Below are 24,192 nucleotides of genomic sequence, written 5' to 3'. Positions count from 1 at the left end.
AAGTCCAGGCCACACCTGTCTCAGTCACACGGTAAAGGAGTATGTGCTAAAAATATATTTCAAAAACAGATTCACAAATGGCTCTTACCCATCATTCCAGAGAGAGAGCAGGTGTTTCTTAATGAGTTCAAGGATACTTTCAATCCAAAGCCAGAAAGGAAAATTTTTATCATTTATATTTTCCTGCAAGTATACAAACACATTTTTGGGAAAAGAAGCAAAGAACAGTGACTTCCATATCTTCTCTCACCATCATAGTTTAATTTGCAAAGCCTCCCGCAGCTGTCAAAGCTAAAACTGACCCCAGGGAGCCCTGCTTTCCGTCTTATCAGCATTGAGACACCAAGCTCTCCACTTCCCAGGCCAGGATAGTCTTCCCTCTCCAAACAGTAGCAAACCAGCCGGGGCATTGCCCCCAGAGTGACTCACAGAACCAAAGCTGCCTTCACTCTAGTAAATCTAGTAGCATGAACACTGTCTGGGCACCCCAAAGGGGTCTAATTATTTCCTCCAGTGGGTTCCTCTGTTGCTGCAGCAGGTTCAGGGGAGCTCATCCGCCCACCAGCCTGACCACTGAGCACACAGTTCACATGAAAGGGGCTAGAGGCCTGCCAGGCCAGGGACTAGTGTGTGCAAACAGAAGACTCATTTCGGATATGAAGGAATGTTATCATATGAGCAGGAGCTTCCTGTCAGACTCACTTGGAAACTCAGACTTGGACGAAAGTAAACAATATGGCCTACGGGTTGTGTGGGTGATAAACACGCCAAAGTCAGCACATAGTTAAGTAACTACCACAGGGAGAACTACGAGAAGCTCATAGAGCCAAGAGAACTCAAAGTCTAAAACCCAGAGAGAACCCACCTTACAGAACCTTGTCCAAGGAATAAGACCATCGGGGCCGGCATTCAGACCTAGACAAATAAAACAAAGCATTTGCAAGAAATAGACATCAATTCTGGGTCTTGTGTTTGTTCTCAAAGAGCCAACACACAACACAGAAAGACCATATTTTACACAGTTTTCTCTAATCCATTAAAGCTGAATTATTTGCCTTTCCTGAAGAGGCCTCAGCTGGGTCACTCCCCATGCAATGTCATGTCACACTACCTCTTTCTATTTCCTCTACAAGAACTGCTCTCCCAGTGACCCCACAAAGCTTTCTTCTTCTTTTTTTTTTGAAGTTCAGACTAAGCCTTAGGTGAGCCATAAGCAATCTTTTTAACTGACATTTGGCTTTTCACATTTATATTAGAAGCATTTTCCTCATCCTTCCTCTAAACAGGAAGGTTAGTGGTTACAAATCAAAAGCCAAGTGAGAGAAAAGAGGAGGGAGCCTGGGGTGATCAGCTACACAGAAAGCGGGCCAGGCTCTGAGAGTGTGAAGTCATCATCTCTCTTCAAAGAGAGCCACAAATAAGCCACTATACACATAAAAGATACTTTTTTTAAAAAAAAATTGTACCATAGAAGGATGTGAAAGTGACTTATTTTTAAAGTACTTTAAGACCCCCCACTGAGAGAGTTATGGCCTAGAGAAGGCACTGTTCTAAGAGCCATTTGGTGAGGAAAATCCTATTAGTGTATGCACCTCTGCTGTGCTGAAAGCAAATCCAGATAAAGGTTGCCGTGGGTGTTTAAAGAAATAGCCCACACACTTCTAATCGCTGAAGATGTGACTCGAGACTATGAGGTGTTTGCTTTGTGTAGAAGACAAATTTAAAACATTCGTTATTGAAGGGGAATTATCCATCATGGCTGCAACCCAGCCCATCAACCAGAACTGCTGGTCATGGGGAGTCCTTCTGACCCAGACACCTCTTACCTGGGCTGCCCCCATCTCTCCACCCTCCCCCACCCTTGCCTTGGCTGTGCGCTGGGGGCTGTGTAGTCCAGGGAACTTATTCTGACCATGTAAGAGACTGGATGCTTTCCCCCTCAAGGTTAGTAAGAATTTGCCTTTCTCATCAATGAATTTTTTTGTCTACAAGTAATATATTTTACATAATTCAATAAACATTCCCTTAGAAACCCTGCTTGGAAATATTAATATGAGATCATGGGAAAATGATTTACATCCTCTCTCCCAGGTGAGGCATGATGCTTGCTGAGCGAGCATTAGCCACAGCTGGAGAAGCCAGCAGATGTTGACACTCTTACCTTGAACAAAACAGAAAACAAAGAAGGGAAAGGAGCAAGGAAAGCTACTGTTATAAATTTTGATGTCTCTCTCTCTCTCTATATATATATATATGTATAAAATTTTAATATGCTCATACCAAGAAGTTTCTCTCCCAGCATGTTCAGCTGGTCTGTGTTGAGGCCTCTTTTGGTGACTGAAGAAAACTGCCAACTCAGCACCTCTGACAGCTGAGCCCACCGTGCACAAGGTGGGTTCAGGAAGAAGGATAGATTCTAAAGAGAAAACATCAAAAACTGAGGGCTAAGGGAGCATCATCCTTCACAAACCAGGCAGTCTACAGAGGCCTGTCCTAAGTTTACTTTGTGACACATAGAAGTTTCATAGTTGACAAAAAGTACAGTTTGTTCTGATTATATAGGTTTGTAAAATTCACCTACTTTCTAAAACTTAGTTGTAACTCCAAACCCTGTATCAAGACCAAGCCCTGGAGGTGATCCATGTGGTCCAGCAGATACCTCCTTCCCCTGCTGCTCCCCTCAGCAGTGTACTTCGTCAGTCTGCCTGTTCTGCTCCCCACTCTGTCTCTGGTGAATCTTCTCAGCCTCTGCACCTCTGGCCTATACTCTAGTTCTTATGAGCATAAATAAATAAATTAAAAAAAAAAAAAAAAGACCTCTTGCAGTCATTCATGGGTATACCCATGATCAAGCAGTGAAAATTTTAAGTCATCCAATAGGTACATTTACAGTTGAGGTCAAACAAAATGATATTCTAGCTTCTTGTCTCAGCTCTTATCTAGTAAACAAGTGTTCTTATGGGGTATATTTAACTCCATGTGTTACGTATTTGTAGTTTACTGTTGATTTCATGGTTTAAACCACCTGAAGTGCAGTGATGAAGTACCCCAGAACAAGATGTACCTTGTAGAGAAAATGTGTGTATTATGTAAACTTTGTAATATAACACACAGTAGGTATAGTTCCATGTTAATGAACAATAATATATGAATGCATCTTAAAAATAACTACACTTAAACAGAATTATCTATTGATGGCTTGAGAACAAGACTGACAGGAGGCTCACAGCAATCCACCCCTCTATGTCCTGCATGGCAATGGTTCAGTATTCACTCACTCAGTGGTCAGGTGAACTAAAGGATGTAAGTACAGTGAAAATTAAGAATTGATTATAATGAATCCAAAGTGAATATACATATCCATGCATAGTTAGCAAATGTATACATTAAAAAAATTAAATATGAAGAACTTTTTCACTGTCTGAGCTTAGTTATATAGAAGGAAAATCATAATTCTCATTTCTAACACAAACATACACTTTAACTTTTCCAGAATCAGTCAAGATCCCTAGTCATGGCACTTGAGTGATGTTGCTTTTTCCCTCAACACCTGGCCCTTTGGGGCTATTTCAGATACACAGAAACTGAAGCCTGACATCTACACTTAGTCACTGGTACCAAGAAGATATCTTCTCCTACCCTGGGTTCCGCCACCAGCATGTTGTACCACAGGATGGAGGCCCAGCCACTTGGGAGCTGGCTGACGTTGGAGATCACCACCACAGGTAGAGAGGTCGTCTAAAAATGACAAAGATCTTGAAATCAACTGAATCACTTCATACAGACACGCAGCTTCAAAAACCACATAAAGATTATTTACACATCTGTTATGCTTCATACTCAAAAATTAAAAATAGAAATATATATTTTTTATAGTTTAATTTCTCTTTGAATTGTTGTCCAGTTAAGAAATCAGTTTTAATGCTTCAAATAAAAAATTAACATGGGCTAACTCAACTGTAACATTTAACTTAAAGAATTTGAAGGTTAACTCAGTTCTACAGGTTTTTGAATCATTAAACTAATGTCAAGATAGGGTTTTCTGAGAAAAATAATCTTGTAGTAGTTAGCAAGTTTTTCTTTTTCTTTTCTTTTTTTCCCCAAGCCCAACAAAAATTGAGCAATACAAATCATATTTCAGTTAAACAGCAAAAACAAACAATGTTTTCCACCTCTGAATCATGTCAATCTTACCTCGAGGTCAATGACTAAACCAGGCTGGCACAACTGAGTTTCAAAACTAAGGGAGTGAAGCTCTTCAGTAACAATGAGAGGGCCCTTCAATGAGACAAAAAGGAGAGAACATAACAAGTGAATTATTGATCCTGAAACTTTCAAAAGTTGAGTAACCATAAAGAGCCTGAACACCATCCACTGCAAATCTAGCAAACTCCAGTTCTCAATAATCTCTCTCGGATCTAATGATTGCAGCTATCTCCACATTCTCTCAGAGATAAGATTTCTAGATTAAGGCCTAAGGCAATGGTTTTGAGAACCATTAAGAGAACCAGGGAAAGAACAACTTAATGATTTTATCTGTGACAGAAAGCTTCCTGGCCTTCAGCCTCCTCACAGCTCCACCTGGCATGGGGTGCATGCCAGAGGCAGGCAAAGGGTGACAGGTGCACACACCATATTCCAGGTGTGATTGTCTCTTGACAGGGCAGATTTGCATAGGCTTGGCAGGCCCTAAACTGCCTTGATTTGGGTAGAGATGTTAGTGCTTTCAGACACATTGACTCATGTGAACATCACACCTTAGAACCAGAGACGTGCAGCTCTATCCTTGCTTACAGGAGAGGAAACCAAGCTCTGATAGACGATGGAGATAGTTAAGGCCAAGATAGGGTGAGAGCACGGCTGTGTTTGCACTGCTTGGCCACTCTCGCTCCACAGCTCCACATGACTTCTACTGGCACAGAGAAAGGCCACTCCAAACCAAACAAGGCCAGGCATTTTGTTCTCCGTGCATCATTCATTTGCACCACAAACACATGTACTCAACGATCTGGTTGTAGAAAAGAAACAGATGGAAAGAGGAGCTGGTGGGGGATGCAGAAGGAAGGGTTTGAGATGAGATGGCAGGAAAGCCCTCAGGGCACGCTTTTTTATTGACACAGATGTCGTAAAGCTGGCCTCTAGTTTCAGTTCTGATGGTAACTTCCTGTGGCCCTTTGCTAAATCCTGCAAACATTCTGTGATTCAGTGTTGTGACCTTGATCTGAGCAACTCAGAAGCCCAATCAATCACACCTACTAACTAGGCTATCTGAGGAGACAGGAAACTCATAATACAATCGGTGACAACCATCACACAAAGAGCGAAGTTTTATTGTATCACATCTGTCCCAAAGCTTATTTGCTCTCTTTACTGCTGGCCTGAACCCCTCTCTGAGGAGTCTTCAGATACCAAGGGCAAGTGCCAACCTCACCCAACAGACTGCTAGTTAGAGACCATTCACACCAGACTCACCTCATTAGTTCTGGTGCCAGCATTTTTCTGTTCTTTCAGTTGCTGTAAAACAAGTACAGTAATCATCAAAGTAGCTATTTTCATTTATTTACAAATCAAACCAAAGTCAAGATTGCACAGAATGATGTAAAATTATTTTCAGAATGTGGAACAAGAGATGAAATGACCTTGGTGTGGATACATGAGCAGAAGGGTCTCTCCCCAGTAGCCAGGCATCACACCCACATTCTAGAAGGATCCCAGAGGATGGCATCCTGTTTCCTTCCTGTGCAAACTTCTCCTTTATCATCCCCCAACACCTTCATTAACTGGTTCATGGTCCCCAGGCTCAGGGCACAACTTCTCCTGCCTCCTACTTCCTTCTACAGTCTTCTAGGCAGGCCTTGTGTCTCCAGGACCAACTAGGTGGTCCTCAGAGGACTTCAATCCCTGAGGCTTCCAATAAGGAGCTTACAGACATAAGATGCCCTGAGTTTGGGCTAAGGCTCTCACTCAAAGGAGAGGTTCCTAGCAGTGTTTGCTGGAAAATAGTCATCTGTGTAAAGGTCCATGACTCTGCCTCAGGCTCTGGCACAGGAAGGGGAAGGGTAAGTACTAACAGCAGAGATTGTGGCCTGGTTTTCAGGGAGGCAGGGATGAAGGCACTGCCCACTTATGGGCGTCTGCTGTTGGATGTCTGCTTTGGTGGAAGGACCCTGACAAAGGAGAGGCCTAGTGATAGACAACACTGCCAGTGAGGAGACTATAAAGGAGGGGCTGAGGAGCCATTCCTGGAGTCACCATAACAGAGGGTATACCAGTCGGGACATGGCAACAATAACCACCCTTAGGAAATCTGAAGTATCTAGTGAGTCATCACTGAAATTGTGGAGGCACCAAGTGCAGATAATTTATGTGCACAATGGTTAATGGGATATTTTACTGAAATCACTACATTCCCCAGGAAGCCTCTCTGGGGGAAAGATGGCAGAAAACAGAGTGACCCCTTCTAAAAATCAAAGGAGGAAACAAAATGTTGATGAAGTCACTAGCTGTAAACTCCAGAAAATGTTCTTCTAGCAGGCGCCCTCCATATCAGTTGATAAATAAACTCCCTTCTAAACCTCCCTCCTAAACCACACCCAACGTGAAAGGAGAAGACCAAAAACCAGTCTCCCTACCAGGTGTCGAAACTCTGCCGCCAAACTTCCATTGGTGGACTCCTCCATGTTCATCACTTTGGTGTGTGTGCCTAAGATGTTGAACTTTCTGAATCTAGACAATACAGGGTAGAAATAAAAGGCTTGGAACTATTAAACAATCAAGTAAGGGAGCAAAAATATGGTGCAAAGTACTTCACTTACCCTTTGACTGTATTTCTCTCATTCACATCTCTGCAAAAAGAAAAAAAAAATAAAGATATATGATTATGTGTATTAAAATTTTAAAATGAGCATTAGTGTTATATATATATATATAAGCATGTGTACAGCAAAAGATCAATTAAAAAATAAATCTATACCGGCAGATTTTTTTACCTTCTTTCACACACTACCTCACTCAACCATCTGCCAAGTATTATTGAGCACCCTTTGAGCAAGTAAACTACTGGGCCTTATGTTTATCAACTGTATGAGAGGTGAAAAGCACCAACCTTACAGGATATAGTGAGGAGTAAACTAAAAGTATGCTGTAGTGATTGCTATTTAAATCACTCACTTTGTGGGAGGCATTTGGAGTCAACTGAGAGTATTCCCTGCTGTTACAGAATTCAGAAGGCCCTTGAATGTGATGGCTTAATCATTATTCTTATTCTCTGTTATCTTTAATGCCCTCATGAAAGCTTTAGAACAGTAGAGAAAGGAGGAGTGCAGGAAGGAATGACAAATTTAAGTTTTAAATCTGAAGTTAAGATCTTGAGACTTTACATCATTTCTACATTCAGTGACTACTTTGTCATGTTCTGGACAAAAAACGCATTGGTTAGTGGCACAGGTGTAGATGAGAAATCATTAGCTCACCCAGCCAAATAAGTTAGCTTCCTTTCCTATCATAATTAGATCAATGTTTTTGTGAAAAACAATCACCAGGAACTATAAGAGTGACCAATTTTCCCTGGTTTAAAAAAAAGGACTTAAATAAGAGGAAGAATGTGATGCAGAGCTGCCTTGTCAGAGCTAAGAAGAAAACTCAGAGCTGCAACAGATAGAAAAAGCAAAGGAACATGAACACATGAGAAGACTGAGCTTCAACAAAGTGTGGTAAGTGCAATTAGTCATAAAGTCTTTGCGGCTCTTCCCTTACCTGTCCTTTATATCTCAGTGGCTTTGACTTGTTTGTACTGACAGACTGGATGGGAATGACAGAGACTCCCAAGCCTCGTTCCCACAGCCCTAGCATGCTGCTCCTCTTGCCCAGCTAGAAAGCCATCCCATGCAGAAAGTTCAGGCTAGCCTCTTTGAGAGACCCAGGGAGAGGAGCCCAGTTACCTCAGCCAAGGCCTCAGACATGTAACAAGTCCAAGCTCAATCACCTAGCAATCACCAACTTAGCTCCTTCCAGAAGGATTGACCCCTAGCCCACAGCACAAGAGAATGAATGTTTTTGGGTTTTGAGTCACAATGCTCAGGGATATTTGTTACACAGCAAGAGCTAACTGATACAGAGAAACCAAAGATGGCAGGAGAGACAAAAGCAGAGATCAGGAGGAATATTGCTGCAGGAGTAGAAAGAGATGATGAGCTATGTTCTATAACAGCTTGAACTGTATTCTGGGGTACAAAGTCACGTGTCACCTAATATATCTGGTGAGGTTAGTGCTAGTCTAGCTTCAGGATCTAAGGGCAAAATGGGATGGCTTTATTCCACTGAAATCCTCCAGGGTGGTCCTGCATGCTCCTGGGTCTGTACTGCTCAGAAGGGACAAGTATGAATCCAGCAGGCTCCACACAGGCTCCCCCAAATGCTGCCAGAAACAGCACAACAGCTGGCCACAACTTAAGCCAGCAGCCCGGAGGAAGGCTTGTGGTTGCACGTGGGCTCCTGCTCTGGGGCTGGTCTGGGAGAAGGGTGGAATGATGACCGCTGCTTCAAGACATGATGATTACTAGCTCAGCTGCATGAAACACACTCATTCTTTTGTTCATTTATAGTCCAGAAAGACACGGATGTGTTGATACCTGTTTTCCAGGAAGCTATTAATTTAACTCTACTAGGATCACTTTCAAAGGCCCTGATACCTCAGTCTTCATTTGGGTAACACAACGAACATTTCAATAGCACATGTAGCTTAGATAACATTAAAGATATCTTACTTATCAAATAAGACTTTGACTTTCAAATTATAATTCAGTTCTTGCAATTTCACCAACAGTCTGCAAAGAAAAACAAAAGTCAGGATTATTTTAAAAAGTAATCAAGTACTCTATTATAATAATAGATAATAATCTATAATAATAATAAATAAATAAATATTGTATTTATTATGCCAATTCCCTGTCAACGAAGTTTTTAATAAACCCCATCACTTCCAGGTTTTCGTTAATGCAATCAAAGGCACTGACATCCTGTACAGCTACTTGGATTCTTTAAAGTATATTTGTATGACACATTCCTAGCTGTAGAAAATTGTAACTTAAATTCTAATGGACAGCAGGACTGATTTTATATTCACACCAAAAGTGAGTAAGGGTATCTACTTCCCTCTATAACCTCACCAATATTGTGTTCTATCAAAATGTCTATTTTGGGCCAATTACATGGATAAAAATAGCAAATGTTACTTTTTAATAAAACTTGTGTCTGATATTTTATGCTGCCAGAAAAAAAAAAACAAAACTATCACCCATCACCAGGATCATGAGGGTCACATGGAAAATTGCTTCAAGGCAGTGTGGAAGGTGAGGCTGCCTCTGCTCCATCGAGGAGGGAGGGGGCCTTGGGAGAGAAACCCCACCCCACATATTGGCTCTTCCCAGAGGTGCAGGTGGATGGGGTTAGGTTTCTCTCCACTTCCAGCTGGGAGCCCTTGGCCTGGTGGGTGACTGTGTGTGGGGCTGTACCACTGGCAGCCAGGGAAACAGCCTCTGGGGCCTACTTCTGCGACACAGGAAGACAAGCACGGCTCTCCTGAGCCTCACTGCTCCTCCGTAAAGAACGGTGAAATGAACTCTGCCCTCCAACAGGCAGAAAAACAGGCTGCAAAAATTATAGAGAAAACCCTCGTTTTAAAAAATGTCACATATATTTGGGTGTGTATATATGAGAGTGTCTATAGATAGAAAAAGCACACGTGTGTATCCACACATACAAATGTGGTTTTATATGTTTGTATAGACATGCACAAAGTTCCGGGAGGTAGACTAAGCCATAACTATGGTGACTGACATATATTTAGGTCACAGCCAACATTAAGTGTGCTGAAAGCTATAAACTTCCTCATTATGGACATGTTATAAACCCATATTCACACACACACTACATACAGTTTTGGGGATATATCAAGCTCAGACTATAAGTTGATGCTAAGAGGGGGCAAGGCTCCTGGGAACTTTCAGTCGCTATGCACTGCAGTTTGGCAATTTCAAATTCTTTTTCACAGTGAACCTGTATTACATATACGAATAGGAAAATATGGGTGTGTGTGTGCATATATAGCTTCTGTATTTCTATTATGAATATGAGACGTGCTTTCAGATTTTATAAATATTAAACATCTTTGCAAAATTACGTCTGCTACTTCTTTGACTTCTGCCCTGTAAAACAGTGTTGTAGAGAGAAATAGGGTGTCAACTGCGTGATCAGCAGTATATAGGGTTCCATCTTTTCTTCATTACCTCAACTTCACAGTGAATTGTACCCCAGTCTTCAAGACCAGAGGCCTCTGAGGGTGAGTTGGCATGCAAGGCTGTCTTTCCACCACAAATGAGCTGTAAATTTCAAGCAAAATGGAAATGAGCATTTTCATTAAGGTTGAGACAATGAAAAATTATGTTTCCTGAAGAGAAAAGATGCGAGACAGCAAAGGCTACAAGGCAGTTTGAAAGATTCTATCCAGTTGGATGAATAAAGTAAGGTTAGTCGGTAAAGAAATCTTCAAATCTCTAAGTTGTATTCACAAAATCAAGTGTAATTGCAGAGACTGGTGATACTTTTCAACAGTGAAAATCCTGGATTGATTATGTTCACTTACAAATCTGCACTAAGAATCCAATTTGCTAAATAGACTTAGAGTGGTAATCATTTTCTATATAACTGAAGACCAAATCACTGTGCTGGAAACCTGAAAATAATATAATGTTATAGTCCAATTATATCTCAATTTAAAAATAAAGATACAAAAATAAATTTTACTACATTTAAAAATAAACCACGTAATTTATTACTTAATAGCATAAGCATTATGTTTGAAATGCAAATTTTAATAGCCTCTGGAAAATTATTATTCTGGTAAAATGCTTAGTAGTATTTATTATCTAGTAAACATTCCCAACCATTAATTTTCAATAAAAAAGTCAAATTTGTACTCCCAAAGCCAAGGTCCTTAATTATGTTGAAATTTGATATCTAGAAATTCGACATTAGCCACAGGGAACCAAATATACCTTTATTATGTCAGGTTAACATCAAAACAAGTTCCATTATGAACTCTGCTCTTCTAGTCAACATCATTTATCTATCTACTAAGCATATTTATAAAACCTAGTATGGGCAAGGCCTTAGTGCCTTAGTGGGGGAAAAAGAATGACAAAGGCTTATCTCTGCCTTCCAGAACCTTCCAACTGGCCACAGAATCCTTAACAACTAAATAATAAAGTCCATAGTGGAAGAATAAGAAATGAACTCTGCAGAGCTGGAAGGGAGGTAATGTGTTTGGAGACGGGCAAGATTTCATGATGAAATATAAGCTGAAACTTTCAGGATAAATACCATTTTGAAATAGGTACAAGAGAAGCCTCCGAGGTGAAGGAAATAATGTTGGGGAGACGTGGAGCGGTAAGAGCACTAGATGGGCCTTGAAAACAGCACACGGTGAAGCTGCTTGGAAATGGGTAAGTGGAAGCTAATTCTGGAGTGGCCAGCTAGGGCCAAGCTGTGGGTGGTGGGGGTGCCCAGCAGGGGGTTCCACCAAGCAGGTGATGGCCATCACCCAGCTTGGTCCCTGGGACTGGGAAGGTATAGGTCGCCTGGATAGGGCACCTGTTGGGAGGCTACCATGAAAGAATTGAGGAGAGAGGGTTTAAGAGTCTACAAGGAAATAAGGTTCCCAAGGGAAGGAGACAAAAAAAAAAAAAATCTATCTATCATCTATCTTTATCTTCTATGAAACCCTTCTGAATTACTGTAAAGTTTTCCCTCTGGATAAAAAATTCCAAAATATGCAAATACATCTCCCTCCAATTACCTCTGAATGAGCTGCTGGAAAAGGCTGAAGGTGCGATCCGATAACCCTTGTTTGTTTTTTGTGATGGGGTCATGGTCATAGGTGTATTTCTGTTCCAGTTCCTCAAGTTTTTTAAGCTGCTGACGAACCTGCTGCAGACTCTCAGCAACTACGGTGAACCTGCACAAGACACCCAAAGTCTCAATCAGAAACAGCCGCAGAACAGCCTGCCTGACCGCAGAAAGTAACCAGAGGCTTCGACAGGCACTGCATAGCGCAATTTCACCTGCACAGGCGGCGGGGACACAGAGGCCACGGCTCAATTAAGCATAAGGAGTTAGTTCTTGGTGAGAAAAAAAGAATATGCAGGTGGCGTCAGAAACCACTGCATACTACTGAGACGAATCAAGGACAGACAGGCTGTGTGACACAGCTTCTATGGGACATGTGACTTTACGATCCGTGAGATTTAACGCCTTAACGGGACAAAGACAAAGAGGAGAAGGGGGACGGACAGACACAGTCAGCAGCGATGTGGGGGGCAGTGGAACCTCCACCTGGTTTCTATCATGACAGGGAAGCTGGGCAGGAGTAAAACAGGTCCCTTGTGTCCTAACGTGACCACCGGGGGGCACCACACAGCCAGCGTCTCCCCGGCACCTGGAAGGTTGTGGAGGTCAGCCTCTCTCAGGGGGCAAAAGGGTCTACTGGGCTGGGAATATCCACTTTAACCCACAGGAAATGTGTATATGGACCAGTCAGTCACAGAATAAAAACAAATGACTGAGTATTCATTGTATAAACAAACAAAAGGCAATTCAGAATATAATCTCACAAAAATCTCCAACCTAGGGTGCTGGCCATTGCTCCAGTCACCATCCCTTCAAATTCCTCTGACTCTGCCTCTTCCATCCTTTCTGCTTGATCCCGAGTTTAGCTCTCATCAGTTTCCCTCCTCACCCCCAAAGAACACTAACACACTCATCGCAGCCCAGTGGGCCTTTCTGTGTCTATTCTGGCCTCCAGATGACTGCCAGAGTTACCCTCTCTAAATCAAGAATCAGAGAAGTAAATCTCCGCTTCAATAAAACGCCCGCTGGTCCACCAGTGCCCAGATAAAATCCCTGTTCCGGGTGCGTTGTGGAACCTCCGCGATCACTCCACCCCAGCCTCTCCTCCCTTCCGTGGCTCTGTCTGTGTCCTCCCATCTGGTCTGTGTGAACTCCTAGTCTACTCTCAAGAGTCTCTGTAACGCATGCTTCCTGGGGCTCCTTTCCCCACAGAGCTCTGTGTGCACTTGTGTTCAAGTGCAGCAACCTCTCCCCACACAGGATTCTTGCCACACTATCTCGTGCTCCACCGGGCGAGGGCCCCTTAGGTTGTCACCCTGTGTCTGGCACACAGCACTTCCTAAGTATTTACTGAAGGCATGACTGAATCAGTGGCCCCAAACAAACTGTTACTTCATGTGAGCCTGGAAAATGCCTCCTGCTAATTTGTTTTTAAGAAAACATGGGAACTGAAGCAGCTAAATGTAGCAGATGATGACGATGGCAGTAGAGTTCTGGCACCGTCCAGGGGTGCATCCCACAGGACACGTACTCCAGGGCGGGGAGGCTGCAGACCAAGCCAGTCTGGACAGAACGTGGCAGCAGGCGTGGAAAACACTGAGCTTCCCTAGTGAGTCCAGGCCAGAAGCTGGGACCACATCAAACTCCCGACCCAAGTTTTGACAGGGTCCGTTCAACTAACACTACTCAAAAGTGCACTTAATGAGCTTCTATGGTTAGCGACTCGGCTGCCAACTTTCCACTCTGGAGGCTCTTACCAGTTCTGCAGCTGGTCAAGGCAGGCATTAGGGGGCCCCCCAATACAGGCGCTCTGCTGTCTCCGCTTCCATTCCACCAGCTCATCATTAATCAGGGCATTCTGGGTAAGTTCTGTGACATTCAACAAGTCCCTTATTTTGTGCACCACTTCCTAGAGGGAGAGGAAGAAACAAAGTGAAGGAAGTTCACCTTTATCACCTTAAAAAAAAAAAAGCAAATAGTCTTTCATTCTCAACTAGGACCCTGAACCAAGTGGTTATAAAAATATTTTTTCCTCTATTCTAAACCTCAAATCTTTTATTTATGGATTGTGATAAAAGCAACATAGAAGTGATTCATACCTTTCTCTTATTGTCAAGCATTAGATACATCTTCTGTAGTAACAGCTGTTCCTGTTTCTGGTCATTCTTTGCTACACCGTTGGTTTCATGTTCTGTGAATTGGAACAGACAGCAGATCAATATAAATGTAAAAAAAAAATATATATCCAAGGTTCACACACACTTAGGAAAAATACACTATTCAAGTGCAGTACGGTAGGTCAATGCTTGATCTACTTCAATTTTTATTGAACAAGACAAGAAAAATCTAAATATAAACACTGAACCCAGTGAAACCAAGTCCCTCTTTCCAATGACCCATGTGAACTGGAAACAGCACATCTGACTGTTCAGTCTTTGTCAGACTGTTACATAAATCAATAGAAGTCACAACACTCAAAGTCTCAGATAAAAAATTTATACAAAATTACCTATCTGTAACTCTGAAACAGCAGACAATTAAGAAGTACTAGCTGAGGTTCCTCTCATACTTCTCAAATTATGTTGATAACCCTGCCTTATCACTATAACACCATTCAAATAAGTGGGTTATTTTTGAGTGCTGGTCTGTCATTAAGATCAAGCAGCCGCAACAAAATAGAGTATCTATGTGGAGCTAAACCATTGGCAGGAGATCTAGGCGGCAGGGCCAGGCAGCCACACAAAGCTCCCAGTGTGCCAATCAGTGAAACAGGCACAATAAGTAAAGGGATAACACACTGCTAGCAGTTATCAGATAGGATGACTGATGACCCCCAGAGTACACTTGACAATGTCTGGAGACTGCTTGGCTTTCACCACTGCCAGCTTAGGGGTAGTTCTACTGCCATCTGGTGGACAGAAGCCAGGTGCTGTTAAATCAGCCAACAATGCGCCCTCCCAGGTGGCCTATCTAAAGCACAGCATTAAGAAACTAAAGCCGCTTTAGCATGAGTGGATCAGCCGGAGGTGACTCACAAGGCGCAGCAGACCTCTCCTGACCCACTCAGGGCTCCCCTCAGCAGTGTACTTCGTCAGTTGGCTTGTTCTGCTCCCCACTCTGTCTCTGGTGAATCCTCTCACTGCCCCTGCACCTCTGGCCTGTCCCCCAGTTCAGTACACATAAATAAATAAATCTTAAAAAAAAATCCAACAATGCATAGGACAGATCCCCCAGAACAAAGATCTGGCCCATAATTTCAATAGCAGTGAGGTTAAGAATATTCAAGAACCCAAGACAGCCACTCAGAGTGATAAAATACTTGGCAAATAAAGGTGTATTCAGCTTTGTTATCTACTGCAAGCAGGAAAAATGTCCTATGGACATTGTTCTAAATGTTAAAGCTTACCTCTATTCTGCAAGGTTTTGCATTTAAAGTCATACTCATCTTGTAACTCTTCCAGAGTCTTGATTTCCTGCTCTATACACTACAAATAAAGACATAAACAGGTTTTTTATGGTTTGGATTCCAAAGATCTCAGGAAAACATTTATTTAAGAAACAGGACCCAAAAACTGTAAAACAATCTCGTTTGGCTCAAAGATTTATTGGATTTAGCACAATCCTAATCACATACATGAAATAATTTCTCTACTTGATAAGTATATATTAACTTTTTTTAGTTTCAAAGTCATAGATAATAATTTATTCCTCAACTGCAATACTTTAAATATAAACTCATACCCCAAAAATAATATAAGCAAACATTGTGAAAAAAATCTGTAACATTGGCATGCTACATTAACTTATATATAATAGCAGTAAAAAGCTTTAATCACTCAAATTATTTAAGCAAGGACCAAAATTCCATCCATAACTCATTTAAATAGTTTAATATTATCAATATAATCACTATTTTGAAAAATGACTAAGGTGTGTGCCTGCTTCCAAACATGAATATTATGTGTTAAAAAGAACTATTTGTAACCTTTGGAAATTTTACAGTTTCATACATATAAAACTGAAATTTGAAAGAAAGCACAATACCTACCATGTATCAAGAAGGCTCTTTTAGCAAATGTAAGAGTATATGGTGACTTTTAATAGAAAATAGATGGGCTTCCAACTGGGTCATTTGATTTCTATTTTAATGAAATGTTTCCCTGGGAAGCTGCAGGATAAAGTTGCCCAAAGAATCTAGAGTTTGGAAACACTGTTAACAGCACAAGGTCAAGGCCAAGTGTTGCATTCCAGAGACCCAGGTCCAATGGCACCCCTGGGCCATTGCCTTGCCATGGCTTGGTGGAAGCCGGATGCTTTCTAACAGTGGAGAGAAGGTTACACATACCAAGGCCACAGAAGCAGGTCTCCGCTGACATGTTGTCTTGCAAGATCATCTTAAAATCACTGGTGGTGTTTTATTCTGACTAAAATGGTTCAGAATCCCAACAAACTATTTTTGTTTCCCTCCCAAGTCTTAAGACAAAACAGATGCTTCAGGAAGTGTGCCTCTGTCTACTCTGGGGCTTTATGCAACCCCCAGAACGCCCTAATTTGAAAGGTACAGATACAAAGGGCTATTTAGAATAGCACTGCCTAATGTATTGGGTGAAAGGGCAAAGTCAGCAGCTTTAAGCAGCCTTACAAGGAAGAAACAGGTAAGCGCAAGGCTCTGAAGTTATTGCAGGTGCTGTAAATGTCTATTGACTCATTGGTTTTGCTAGTTTGCTTATGGTCTGGAATGTCACTAAAGTTTCTCACCTACTTTTTAAATGGCTGAAATGAGTTACTACATTACACTAGAGCCATTGAAACCTTTTTTTCCCTTTTACAAAAAGTTACAGAACAAAGGTGTAGATTTACTCAATACTCACCATAACTTTGTCCTTGACATTTCTGACTTTGCTGTCAAGCTCCTTCTGTTTGTCTAACATCACAGCATTCTGAATGTTCCCTGACTGAGCCTGTAACAGGAGGAGAGGGGTTAACAGCCATCACTTCCCCTGACTTACTGACCCAATGGTTATGTGCCCTAGTCAAGTCCTCTGTTCTATCTCCTTCCTCCCTCCCAGGCCTTTCAAAGCTTCCTAGAGATTTCCCACATGAGAGTTGACAAGAAAGAGCTCAGTTTCCAAGGCCCTGAAAAATGCTGACAAACTGTTACCAAGACTACAGAAAAACCAGGCCTGTGATAAAGTCTTTTAGGAAATTTCCATTATTCATACGGCTGCATTGTACCGCATAACAATTGATTTCAAGGTTTCTCAAATGCTGTAGACAAGATTGTTCTTATTAACCCTGCCCTGCTTTGTCTGAAGGCCTTCAGATCGACAGTATGCTTCCCAAACAAGGGGCATCTTAGCACATGGCTCTTGCTGTATATGTCGAATCTCAGTTCCCCATCTAACTAATGAGGCAGAACCCCATTTTGACACAAGATGATTCAGAAGCATATCAGGATTGAGCAGCACTGCCATTATGAGCTGCGACGAGTATCTGCCCCTCTAAAGTAAGGACGCTATGCACAGGCCCTGGGAGCTCTGGTGGTCCTCCTCGGTAGCCAGAAAGCCCAGGCATACAGCATCTGCTGCTCGTTATGTAGGGTTCTCCCTGACGTGCTCATGCAACAAACACCAAGAACTAAGTCAGGGTCACGCAGTACCCTCGGGTCAGGTGTAGAGTGGCAAACAGCACAGACCCTGACCTCAGAGATTCAAGTTTAGAACAATGCTGCTTCCGTTTCAAGTCCCATCACGCCCCAAAAGCTGCTGCCCAACTTTTCACACTGTGCCTTGCACAGCAGATTCATGTGGATGCCTTTATATACTTGAATTTATCAGCCTTTTTTTTTAATACTTGGTAGTCCCTCACATTACAAAATCTTTCCCTACTGACAGACTACAAAGCAGTTCACCCATTTCATTTTCTTTTGTTTAAAGATTTATTTATTTATTCAGATAGAACTGGGGTACCGGCCAGAGATGCAGAGGGTGAGGGATTCACTAAAGACAGAGTGGGGAGCAGAACAGGCAGATCGATGAAGTACACTGCTGAGGGGAGCAGCGGGCGGGTCAGGAGAGGTCTGCCGCTCCATGTGGTCACCTCCGGGGCAGGCAGGTTTCGAACTCATGCGGAAGTGGCTTTAGCTTCTTAGTGCTGTGCTTTAACCCGCTGCGCCACCACAGTGGGCCTCATTTTCTTTTTTACTGTATGATCTCTGATACATTGGAAGTTGATTTTTACATTGAATGTGAGGTACGAGTTCAATTTAGCTTTGTTCCTCTTAGCTACCATTTGTCTTAACATTTACTAGAAAGATCTCACTTTTCCCAGAGCTCTGGGCTGCCATCTTTATGATATAAATTTCCATAGGCACCTGAGATTTCTTTTTTCTTCTTTTCTCAAGCTCTTTCCCCTCATAAACCTGAACCCCTGAATAATGTTTAATTATGGAGGGTTTACAGTGGATCAACGAGGGTTATTCCTATTTCATAGCTCCACTTTCTCATGAAATAACCTCCCTATTCTGTACACCAGCTTCATATGAATTTCAGAGTCAATCTGTATAGCTTCAGAAAAAAATTTGTTACTTTTATTGGGATTATGTAAAAAATATGAGATAAGGGCCCTCCCTGGTGGCGCAGTAGGTTAAAGCACAGTACAAAGAAGCTAAAGCCACTTCCGCCTGCCCTGGAGGAGATCCACATGGCGCGTCAGACCTCTCCTGACCCGCCTGCTGCTCCCTTCAGCAGTGTACTTCTTCGATCTGCCTGTTCTGCTCCCCACTCTGTCTCTGGTGAATCCTCTCACCCTCCACATCTCTGGCCTGTACACCAGTTCTGTATGAATAACTAAATAAATCTTTTTTTTAAAAAAAATATGAGATAAGGCCCTCATTGGCACAACAGGTTTAAGCACAGGACTATGAAGCTCTCCAAAGCTACTGCAGCACAAGTTCAATCCCCGGCCGGGGGATGACCCACATGGCGCCACAGACCTCTCCTGACCCGCCTGCTGCTCCCCTCAGCTGTGTACTTCATCAATCTGCCTGTTCTGCTCCCCACTTTGTCTCTGGTGAAGTCTCTCACCTCCTGCAACTTCTAGCCTGTACCCCAATTCTGTATGCATAATAAATAAATCTTTTAAAAAATATATGAGTTAACTCAGGGAGAAATGATAGCTCCATAATGTCTCTATCCTTCTACTGTTAATGGTTTTCTCCTGTTAGCTGCCTTGGTCAGTGGCCCCGGCACAAAGTTAGAGAGCAGGGGCAATAGGGGACATCCTAGCCATGGTGTCCACTAGTGGTCACTTACTGGTGTTTTCTCGATTAAGTAAGACACTATCTCAACAACTGGGAGATGTAGACTGTAATATGCTAAGAAGATATCCATTAATTCTTCTCTTATTGACAGTTTTGGTTCATAATGGCTTTTTTATCATCTTTAGAGGTAAGATGTTTTGGAGGTAACATTGTTCTTCTCTGTATATTTATATGATGACATTACATAAATGGATTTCCCAGTCATGCTCTACTCTTGTAATGTAGAATAAATCCTATGGCATCATGATGTGTTCTTTTCTTCATTTTGTATTTAATTCTGATCTTGAAAAAATTTTATTAGGGCTTTTAAATTGATACTCATAAGTGGAATCAGTCTATAATTTCCTTTCAAGTTCTATTCTCTTAGATTTAGGTAATCAAAGTTATTTGTTTATAGAAAACATCTGGAAGCTTTCCTTCATTATATCTATTATTGTCTATATAAAGCTATTATTCCTTCACTATGGAGTCTGGAATAGCAAAAATTTAAAGTTTCTGAATTATAGCAGTTGTAAAGTATATAATAGAAGTAGATGAAAATGAGAGATAAAATGTCCATTGAGAACAAGCCATCCCCTCAATCACCTTCCTGCCTCCACAGGGAAGGAATTGTTTGCTATTGTCACCTCTAAGCCAACTGAACATGGACACTGGACATGGTGACAGCTTGGACCCTTCTCCCAGACAGAGGGATCCTGACTTCTTAGTCCTCCTCCTTAAACTAGCAAGGGTCAGTGTTGTGAACAGCCACATGGTGACGCCTGCGAGAACACAGCTGTGCTCCTGCAGCTGCCTGCCCCTCCTGCGGCAGGTAGGGGCATGTACTCAGTAGAAAAATATTTGCTGAGCATGGCGGGGCCTAAGTAACCTGCAGTAATCCATTCAGGTCATTAAAACTTTGTGTTCTTCGTCCACTCAGGATCCTCCCAGCTGTTTGCCCTACCTGTCTGCTTAGCTGGTCCATTACCATCATGTGTTTCAAAATTATCATTACAACGCCTCTATACTTTTGACTGTGATACTACTTCCTCATGCATCCTTGACTTGTAAACTTTCTGAGAAACTGGGAAGCCACAGAGGACCATAGGAATATTGAACTTTAAAGTCAGAAGGAACCGAAACCATCACCTACCCTTATTTTCTCATTTCATACCTGCAACCCTGAAGACATTGTTTGGAGTGTTTTAGTGCCCCTCAGGAACATTCACCCCTCAGGCCAAAGAGACACCTCCCACTCAGGGAGGTTCTCAGCAGAAAGGTACTGCCCACGGGTGTCAGATGGCCACCTATCCCAGCTCACAGATCAGAAAACCAAAGACCATTCAAATGGCTTCTCTAATAAATGAGTCTTAGAGTCACACAGCTCCAGATGTCACCAGCTCAGAGGCCTTGACAAAGTATTTGACCATTAAATCCCCTCTCTCTCATCTGTGAAATAGGGATAAAACACTTACCTCCAAGATTTGAAAGCACTGGGATAATATTTATAAAGAGCTTAGCCCAGGTCTGAAATGTAAGCACTGAGCATATGGTAATTGCTGTTATTCAAGAGAATGAAGATAAACAGTAGAGGGTAGCCTGGATCCACTTCAGGTTTTTCCCTCTATGGAAGAGCCTAGAATATGTCCCAGTATATAATTACCTTTCCTACCCCCAACAAAAGTAAAAGAAGTAATGAGGAGAAGAAAGCTTAGGGTGCTATAGTGGCAGCAAATAAAACATACATAGTCAACTAGTAAGTACCTAGTATAATGAAAAATAATGGACACAATATTTTCCTACTCCCACGTTTCTAGAGAATCTAGAAACTGATGGGGGCTTAGAACTGATGGGGGCATTTTCCATGTTTTAACTTTTTGAATTTCTCGAATCCCTGTGTTACCTGGCACACTTTTTCAACAACTATCTATTCATACACAGCCTTATCTCACCTATCCTCTCCCTACTTCTCTGGTCCCCAAACTGGGTTATTTGAGGCAAATATCAGAAATCACATCATTCCATGTGTATTTACAGCCATAAAATAAAAGCTTTATTGCAACATGTGGCAAAATGACAAAGAAATGTTTCTCAAGTTCCCTGTAAGCAGAAGGCGGAATAACTTTAGAAAGTTATAACTTTCTGCCTTTCCCCTTTCCATGACAGCCCAGACACCAGGTCTCCCTCCTCAAACAGCAAGGAGGCCTTGCTTTCCTTGGTCTCTGCCCAGTCAACTAAACTCCCCAAAATTGTCCACTGCTAACTCAGAAGTCCCTCCCTAGATTATCGCTGGAAGCTTTGGAGACCCAAAGTACTGCCAGGAAGTGAGCGATCTGCAAGAGCAGAAATCATCTTCTTGGCTCCTAGTGCTCATTCTGGGCTCAGATCCAATCACAAGGAGAAAAAGTGCTTGGGAGCAAAGATAGAGAGCATTTGTCTCTGCTCCTGGGGATCCTCTCAAGTCTATGTGAAATGCAGACGTGGCCCGTCATATATTGTTAAGATGAGAATCAAAATTTTCTACGTAGTCAAAATTTTCTGCTGGAAATCTCCCAGGTGATACCATGCTAAAGTCAGGCCTAGGTCTCAGAGGAGGAGTAGCTTGAGTGTAGATCAAACAAGGTACATTTTACATGCTCAGAGCAGTAGCTCCTGTCTCTTTCCTGACAAGGAGATGGCAGCACCTAAATGACTAAAAAGCAGCAGATTCAAGAGGACTGAGGCAAATACTCAGAAGTGCATGGAGAATGGCAGTCACCTTCACTACTTAATTTCTCTCTCAGGCCCCTCCTCCATCATCATAGAGTTCACTGTTAGTTATTTCTTATTTCTGAGGGAAACGCACATTGCATGTATCCCACGCTCCTTCCTACCCTCCCCCACCCCGGACCCAGGCATTGGAATGGGACAACCTGTACATGCCAGGACAACCTGTACATGCTGGTTTCACAATGCCGCCTGCTGGGTTGGCCCCCCCCCGCCCCCCGCACCCTCAACCCCATCACTCAAGAAAGGAATGAATAAATGTCACCACAACTTTAAAGAACTGCTAGACACTGGTTGGAAGGAAGGTCTACATTAGGGTTATAAAACCATGATCAAAAAACTTGATATAGTACAACTCTGACTCACTCAGTTGCTGGACAGCTTGAATATTTAGCAGGCAGCTCAATCCTATTCAAAACAGAGCTCTTGATTTTCCCATTAACTTGTTCTTCTCTAATCTACTGTGCTCTAAAAAAACTCTACTCCTGTTTCTTTTTTGTCTTCTTCATCCAAGTGACTCAGGTCGAGCCAGTCATCCTTCAACTTTCACTTACAGTCCTACATCTGATCCTGCAATACAAGCCCTATCAAACCACGTCTAGAATATAACCTGAATTCTTCTACTTTCATCTTCTCTTTCCTGGCTGCTGCAAGAGCCCTCCTTGTCTGCCTACTCCCTTTCCTGCCTCAACAGCTCAGAGAACTTTCCAGACCCCACCCCACCCCCATCCCCAGACATCCAATTATTACTATTATAGTATGCTTTATTATATGTTTTTGTTTCATGTTTATTATCTTCACAGCAATTATCAGCATCTGAAAGGATTTGTGTGTGTGTGTTTGTGTGTGTGTGTTGTTTCTCTCCTTCACTAGAATAATTTCCATTAAATTAGGGTTCTTTCTTAAAGTCTGGGTCTATAAAATAGATTAGGTTTTTCTCGCTTCTGGGGCTATAAATCAGAGGGCTATTCATCACTTCCTTAAACAATGCCTAACTAACATGTGCAGGATGACTTAATGGATCCTTATTTGATGATTAATTATAATGATGATGATGTATTCAATTAGGAGCAAAAAAGTTACCTGATTGAATCTCTGGGCATTTTCCAGGATCTTCCTTTCTTCTTTCAGGCAGTTATAGATGATCATAGACATCTGTATTGGGTCTTCCTGAAAATTGTCCTACATATGGTTGTTAAAATAAAAATAAATTTCATTTCAGAATGTTTAAATATTTGTGGACTTTAAATTGAAATGAATTTATTCTTGTCCACTCAGAAACCTCATCTCACATTTATTAAATTTTATGTAAGCCATTTGGTAATATCAAAACAATCCTTTCACAAATTTTGATAAAATACTTTAGCTTTCTAATGCAGTAGAGGCTCCCTAAATTACTTTTGACTGAAAATTCAAGTATTTTCAGACATGGTTCAGACAATATTTTTACTTTAATTTCTATTGTTCTAAGGCCAGTTTTCTTCCATTAAAGTCTTGAAATAGTTCTGATATGCTATTCCTCAGTTAATTTCTGTTGGTCTCTGTTTTGAATTAGACTAATGACATTCTTCTCAGTTTTTCTGTTTCCTCGTCAAGGCTAATTTACAAAATACTGACAATTGTGGCTCTTTGTGAACAGGGCATTCAAGCAAAATACATACAAAGAGCAAATTCCATAAATTTAATATGATTTCCCTATCACTGATATAAAAATCACATTCACAGAGTTTGGCTGTGTTGCATGAAATAAGATAACATTAAAACAGAAATGTTCGCTTATTGCAGAAATAAATATGGTAGCTAGAACTAAGGGCATCTTTTTGAACACCTCCTAAAACTTCATGGCACATTTTCTCCCGCCTAGAACTGCCTTTGACTTTCTCTGCCCTGAGAGGGTAGCTCCAGAAAAGGCAAGAGTAGGGTTTAGTTCTAATTCATCAACTCACTAATGGGCATTATGAAGGTCAAATCTTTCTGGAGTTTTCCTCCTTTATGTCTCTGCCAGTAGACTGATCTCATCATTAAGTTACTTTAAGCTTTATATAATCCTTTTGTTCTTTGGTTTAAAATACACACACACACACACACACACACACATATGTGTGTATATATGGGTGTGTGTGTGTATTTTAACTAATATATATACATATATGTTTTAACCTATATATATAGTTTTTAACCAATATATATATTGGTTTATATACACACACACACACACACAC

At 41.7% G+C, this 24,192-nt stretch overlaps 1 protein-coding gene across 2 annotated transcripts in view; it reads right to left on the bottom strand.

Moving 5' to 3' along the window:
* The window catches only part of STAT1 (signal transducer and activator of transcription 1, 91kDa), a 38,404-nt gene that overhangs the window by 10,037 nt on the left and 4,175 nt on the right, over positions 1–24,192 (bottom strand). For both annotated transcript variants that reach the window (XM_004674432.2, XM_012726509.1), the window contains exons 5-20: positions 23,054–23,152; positions 16,776–16,865; positions 15,311–15,389; positions 14,004–14,095; positions 13,662–13,813; positions 11,855–12,013; positions 10,287–10,379; positions 8,766–8,825; positions 6,816–6,845; positions 6,633–6,726; positions 5,473–5,514; positions 4,195–4,278; positions 3,640–3,738; positions 2,281–2,416; positions 866–915; positions 89–183 (exon numbers count right to left, since the gene is read on the bottom strand). In XM_004674432.2, the coding sequence (XP_004674489.1) occupies positions 89–183; positions 866–915; positions 2,281–2,416; positions 3,640–3,738; positions 4,195–4,278; positions 5,473–5,514; positions 6,633–6,726; positions 6,816–6,845; positions 8,766–8,825; positions 10,287–10,379; positions 11,855–12,013; positions 13,662–13,813; positions 14,004–14,095; positions 15,311–15,389; positions 16,776–16,865; positions 23,054–23,152 (1,454 nt within the window). The remainder of the gene's footprint in view (positions 1–88; positions 184–865; positions 916–2,280; positions 2,417–3,639; positions 3,739–4,194; positions 4,279–5,472; positions 5,515–6,632; positions 6,727–6,815; positions 6,846–8,765; positions 8,826–10,286; positions 10,380–11,854; positions 12,014–13,661; positions 13,814–14,003; positions 14,096–15,310; positions 15,390–16,775; positions 16,866–23,053; positions 23,153–24,192) is intronic.

The sequence above is a fragment of the Condylura cristata genome, unplaced genomic scaffold (genome assembly GCF_000260355.1).
Source record: "Condylura cristata isolate star-nosed mole 26May11 unplaced genomic scaffold, ConCri1.0 scaffold00002, whole genome shotgun sequence".
NCBI lineage: Eukaryota > Metazoa > Chordata > Mammalia > Eulipotyphla > Talpidae > Condylura > Condylura cristata.
The sequence above is the reverse complement of the archived record's forward strand: the minus strand, read 5'-3'. Positions and strand labels throughout refer to the sequence as shown.